The 6,524-nt window shown below is 44.3% G+C and overlaps 1 protein-coding gene across 1 annotated transcript; it reads right to left on the bottom strand.

Annotated features, from left to right (window-relative positions):
- Positions 1-315: 315 nt before the first annotated feature.
- On the bottom strand, positions 316-2,020 carry LOC311586399 (tetraspanin-7-like). The gene has a single exon (XM_084762346.1). The coding sequence runs from the start codon at positions 1,569-1,571 to the stop codon at positions 816-818; it is 756 nt and encodes a 251-aa protein (XP_084618472.1). The 5' UTR covers positions 1,572-2,020; the 3' UTR covers positions 316-815.
- Positions 2,021-6,524: the final 4,504 nt, after the last annotated feature.

Raw genomic sequence — 6,524 nt, 5'->3', positions numbered from 1 at the left:
AGGTTCCAGGGCCCTGACTTAGATCCTTATGTTTGCACAGCCAGCTCTCTACCAACTGAGTTAATACTGAAACCCAGAAGTGTTGTTTTTAAAGATCTTTTTAAAAATATTTGACTTTTTGCCCCTTCACACCCATTTTTAAGTTGATCTGAAGCCCTCAGAGTCTACAGTGTCAATGAAAAAAAAAGAAAAACTAGAATAGCAATTAGCTGATGGAGAAAAACAGGGTTGACATCATTGCATTCAAGAGAAGAAGCAACACAGCCTTGTAATGAAGTTGTGCAGGTCTCAATTGAATGGCCAACATGCACTAAGCTGTTTCTACACACCCAACAGGTTTCCACCATAACACATGCTATCTTATTATTATTAATAACTACTGACATGGTTCTTCACATCTTTAGGCAACCTAAGGAAAGCATGAAAAACCACAGCAAAATGAAAACTAAAGGAAACAAAATTAAGCCCCAAGAACTAATAAGTGCCATATGGTTATCTCTTTAAAGGTGCGTAGCATTTATGGGCTGGGTCATCCATACTGCACTCAGGGCCACAGGAGGCCAGTGATGCTCTGATACCTAGTCTCCTACAATAAGCTTCATTTGGGCCCAGTACATGAGAAAGAGCTTGCACGACTAGCTACAGGTGGTTACACTGTACTACACATTAAGTGTGTCAGAGATGAACAGTACACTTCACATGAGCTAAAATTTGGAGCAGAGATCAGATATGAATGTCAGCAACTTGTATGGGGCAGTGTTCTTTGCAAGTCTTTCAGAAGATGGAGTAGCTCTTCCGGAAACAGGCTTCCTCTTCTATTGTTTGTCAATACCCTTTCTCGTGGTCTCATACAGATGGGCTATGATGAACCGGGACAGACAACAGGACAGCCTCATGCCAATTAGCTGGGAGAATGTGATTAAAAACAGCACTCCAATGATGAGCCCCATGTGTGCCTGCAAGAAACCCATCATCAGATCATAGCAGCCCCTCTGGTTAACTTTGGTAGCAGCTGCAGTCAGATTGTGTAGATCCTGGGAATTACAGTCAGTTTTAGCCTTACAGCAACTGCGGGGGATACCATGATCAAGGAAGTAGGAGCTGGCGTTCCAGTTGGTGTAGTTACTCACACCACAGCAGGTCAGATATTGTTGTACTTGATCCACTGCCTGGCTCTTCTCATCCTTGCCATTATAATTCTGCACAGCGTTGGAGTAAGTCTTCAGGAATCTGTCCTTGATCTCACGATGATATTTAAGCACGGAAGCACTAGCAACAAGCTCAGCCAGGAATACCAACAACAGAAGCAGAGCATACAGCTTCAGCAGACATGGGCTACCTCGGCATGTAGCAAAACATCCCAACAGAGCAAAAACAACAATTGTGACACCAGTTCCAATGAGCACAGAGGGCACGTTTGTGGAGTTCCTGACCAGAAGAGAGATATAGACACCCAGAGTAAGCTTTCCCCAGACTCCCATAGCCAACAGGATCATCCCAGTGGTCCAAAAGACAAAGGAGTAAATGAGGAGGAGGGTTTTCAGACAGATTACCACAAATTTGCTCTCCATTCTTCTCAGTGCCACAAAACCGCTCCCAGAGAGAGAAAAGGCAGCGTTTCCGAGTTGACTTGTCCTAATCCTTGTGGTAGAGTGGCTTAATTCCCCAGCGACTATAGCTGCTGACCTCTGCTAGTCTGGTTGACTGGAAGACTCTGGGGAATGAGGTGCTTGCTTCCTGTGTTTGGAGGACTGCTTTAAGGTAAACTGGCTTTCTTCTAAGAGGTGGGTACAGTAGAAGGCTGGGCCTCCTAACTTCCTCCCCATTTGCTTTATCCCTCCGCTATGGGGTCATGAACTCACCCCCTCTCTCCTGTTCCTGACCCTCATTAGCACTGGCCATTAGCACGTCCCCTTCATTTCTGAAACACTGTTCTTCTCTCGAGCCCTAGGCCACCTTGCAGTGTGAGGGATGGCATTGGTGTCCCTTTTCCTCAGGAGGATGTTGGTGCTAGCTAAGCCCTTCTCATTGTCCCGCCCTGACTTGTCATGGGTGTCAAGTCACGGTCCTCTTTCAGCTGGCTGTCTATTCACATTGTGACCCAGGGTCCCGCTCATAATGAGGAACCCTGTGGCCACCACACACAGGTGCTAGCAGAGACAAAGCAACTGAGTGAGAAAGCAAGGCTTACGAAGGCAAGCAAAAACGCTCAGCTCCATGTTCCAGTTTGACTCTTACGGATTAAAAAGTGGTTGAAATTGTTTTCTTACCACTCTTTTGTAGAAGTGGGACCCACTCTCTTCCTTTAAATGTAGGCTGGCTTAAGTATCTGCTTGACCAACAGATTGTGACAGCCATGACAATTTGGGACTCATGAAGGCAAGTCATAAAAGGCAAGCTCCATGGAAAAGTCCAATTACTCTGGACTTCCACATTGTCAGGAAGCACAAGCTATAGGGAGGGGGAAGTGGAGGAGGTCAGGCCCAACCAAGTGCAAGTGCAAAAAGTGAACTTGGACATCCCTTCCTGGTAAATATGATTTGAAAAAAAAAATGAAAGGATCTGAAAGATGGCTAGCACCAAGCTACTGGACAAGCAATCTCAGTAACCTCTGGTCATCTGAATCAACCTACCTAGAACTCAGTCACTGTGGCAAAGGAACTAACTGAATTCCTGACCCACAAACTCCTGCGCTGACAGAACAACAGGCATTGTCCAAAGCTAAGCTTCAGGGTGTTAATTTTTCTGCAGTGGCTAAGTAGGCCAAGGAACACTGGGAAAATTCTCATCCTTTTCTAGAATGTCCATTTCCTCAAGTACAAATGGACCACGGATGATATCCTTGCCATCGTCATAACTTATTTCAGATGGCCCCATGGAAAATAACCAGATGCTTCGCACAGGGGAGGTAGGGACCTATAGGAAAAACATATTCTAGGCAGTTGTGTGCTACCCTCCTAATTAAGAATGGCTGAAGGTAGCTGATAAGTCATCTTATGTTCTTGGTAAGAGTGCTGAAGGTACGAGAGTTACCCATGACTGTGCCCTGGGCTGATGAGCACTCACCCAGGTGATGCTCAGCAGACTCTCCACTCAATTTTAAAAACTGTCCCTGCTGAAGTTGAAAGTGGGATCAACTGTTTGACTCAGGGTGAAAACCAAGGAGGCACTAGAGCCAAGGAGGATAAGAACATGCACATACGTTAACATCTAGGGCTTTGAACCCCACACTATTGGATACTGTAATACCTAATATTGTTCGTTTTCGCCTCGGCCAGCTTTTCCAATAATTGGTCAAATGTTAATATAGGTGTTTCCTGCATGCTTATTAGATGAGACTAGTGCTCACATGGATCAACTCTTAGTGTGGTGAGGATTAACGTCTGAGGTGTGAGTGTGTGTTACTCGGTGGGCAAGCCTTTCTTGAGCAGGAGGAGGAATCAGCAACTGATTTGTAACCTCAACTCTTGCCTAAGTCTCCAGGCTGGACTTGTGTCATGTACAGGTGAAATGTTTGAGCCCACGAACAGCTGTCTGGCCTCACGTCCTCTCCCACACTGATGGGTATTTGGAGACCTACCCTAGCCATTTTCTTGTTTAATAGGAAAACTGGATAATCATCATTTTTTCCTTATACCATCATAACCCAGATACAACAGGGAATGGGCACAGCTTGTCCAAGAGACAGGAGAAGAGCAGCAAAGGTCTCCAGCTTCCTCGTGCATGCTACAAAGCCTGGAAGTATATAGAGTGTGCTAGGCACCATAGCAGACACCTAAAGTACAGTGGCAATAAAGTGAGGTTGCCCAGCATCCTTGAATGTGCACTGAAGAAAGTATAGACTAAAACCAAGGAAAATAGAGCTTCTAACAACACAAAACATGACTGAGCCTATAACATATCAGGGGGCTCACTAGTGGGTTACTGTAGGGCTTCGGGGGAGTTTAAATTTTCATTTAAAATTTTTTTATTGCAACATATGCTCCTTGCATGTATGAATGACTGAAGATGATCACAACGCTTCCCATGGGTACTAATAAGTTAAAACAATAGCACTGGCTTCTTAAAGAAATTTAGCACTCCTGGGGACCCCTGCTGCAGGGAAATAATTACAGAGCTACTAGAGGGGAAATGTTATGCACATTATTTACAGGACAGACAAAAATAAGAAGTTCAATATTGGAAGAAAGTAATCACAACTTACTGCCATGTTGGAGGCCGTCGACAGAGCTATCTTTTCATTGGTCATGTGTGGAATCTGGGTCTGTGGCATTATTCTTCTTCCTAGTTTCCCTTCTGACTCTCTTGACCTTTACTGCTATTCTCCAAAGTTGGATCCCTCTTACTTTTATGCCCTACTTACAAAATGACTTCAGCTGCTGGCCAGCTGGGGATGGCTCTCCACAGCGCAGGCCTGTGATGCTCTTGAACATCCTATCAACCAATGGAAGAATCACTCTTCCACTTGCTTTCTTCCCTCCTCTATTTCTCATGCCCATACTTGCATTTCCAGCCAGCAGCCCAGAAAACTGGTGCTTTCCCTTTCCCCTCACCTGGAACAGCCAATCAGTTACTGACTGTGACAGCCATTCCTCCCCCAGCCGAGTCCTGCAGCCTCTCCTGTCCTGCCCTCCTTACTGCAGCTGCCTTGATCCAGTTCCCCAGGACATGCTGCCAGGGTCTCAGCGACAGACTCTAACTTATCTGCCTTGTGTTGCCAGAGAAGCGAAGTCCCAGCCTACCCATTTTTCCAATCGCACCTCCCCCTTGATACATTCATGCCCTTCCTTCTGGTAAAGCTTCTCAACTAGTGTGTGTTGATTATGAGTGTGAGTGGTGAGACCTGGGGCAAAATCTATGTCTTGGGTGTTTTTATGTTCATAATTCCCATAATACCTACAATTGTGAACAGTACATAGATGGATGGATAGATGGATGGATAGATGGATGGATGGATGGATGGATGGATGGATAGATGGATGGATGGATGGATAGATGGATGGATGGATGGATGGATGGATGGATGGATGGATGGATGGATGGGTAAACGGGTAAGCTAATGGACTTTAGGGCAAGAGTAGCCCCTTTGATACTGGGAGACCAGACAGATATTTGTAAAAAGTATGATACATCTGTCCTAGTCTGCAAGCATTGATATAAAAACACTTCAAGGTAGACATGAGGCACATACCTTTCATCCCAGGTCTTGGTAGCCAAAAAGATCACTGTGCAATTGAGGCCATCATGATTTACATTGTGAGTTCCATCCAGGGCAACACAGTGAGATGCTGTAAAAACAAAACCAACCGCTTGGACTTTAGTTTTGTACAGAGTGATAAATATGGACCTATTTCCCGAACCTTCCACCCCCCACTCTTCCCTACAACTCTCAGCTCTCCACCCATGGTCCGGTTTCAAGTCCCAGTATCTGTCTCAATTCACCACTGGGCGGAATCTCTCAGAGAACATCTATGTTGGGGTAATATCCACTTGTAAGTGAGTATATACCTTGCATGTGCTTCTAGGCCTGATTTATTTTTGTTACTGCCTTTTTGGGGGAGAGAGAGAGAGAGAGTATGTATCTATATAGCTACCTGTCTAGATCTGTATCCGTGTGCCCATGTGTATGTTATACACACACAGAGGCACTCACCACTGGCACACCTTTCCTTGCGGGTTGGGGTGGAGGGTGATGATGCTTTCTCCAGCTTAACAGGAGTGCTTGACCCAAGTCAGTCATATTTATAATAAACCTGCTCTTTGTTTAAAATTAATATTGGGCACATGGACATTAGGTTGTTTCAGAAATCATAATTTCACAGTACCATTTCAATCTGGAGGCTTTTAACTATGAGTCCAGGTATAAATTAGCTCTACACAGTCAACAACCCACAATAGAATTTAGTAAACTGTTGAGAAATCTGGGTAAAGGGCTGACTTCCATTCTAAGCTTTGTTTTCTATGGTTGTTGTTTACTCTTCAATAATAAGTACTTTTAAAATAAGGCCCCAGATCCTTGGTTCACGTGGGAAAAATTAACAAACAAAAAAAGAACAACAAAAAAAACCTTTTTGCTTATATGAACATTATATGGAAAGATGTAGAGGCCTCAATAGGCCCAGTATATTATCAAACCAAAATCTTTCTATAGTATAGTAGGCAGAAGGGACTAGTGAAAATGATGCAGGAAAAGTATAACTGAAGTAGTTAGTATGAACTCTTTCCAGTAGGTCAGGGATGCAATCTTGCGTGCTAATGTGGATCAGTCAAAATGATGAAGTATGTTTAAAATGACAAACTTGTTGTTCCTGTCCTGAATAAAATCTTCCAGGATTCATATTACAAGTGAAGAGTGACCCAAAGAAATTAAAAGAAAAAAAGTCCACAGGCCAGAGTCTAACTTCGGGGCACCAACTTAGGTAATGAGACTTGCTGACAGTGTTTTATGCAGTGGAATAGGATGGGTGTGTCTGGGTTGCAGAGGACCGCTCTGGCGAAGGTTCCTAATACAGCAGAGGAATAAG

This window comes from Acomys minous (assembly GCF_964271855.1).
Source record: "Acomys minous genome assembly, chromosome: 2".
NCBI lineage: Eukaryota > Metazoa > Chordata > Mammalia > Rodentia > Muridae > Acomys > Acomys minous.
This window is presented reverse-complemented; position numbering and strand designations above follow the sequence as displayed.

Bases quoted from the DNA above. Each gene is read 5' to 3' on its own strand.
- LOC311586399 (XM_084762346.1), bottom strand. From the start codon at position 1,571: ATGGAGAGCAAATTTGTGGTAATCTGTCTGAAAACCCTCCTCCTCATT.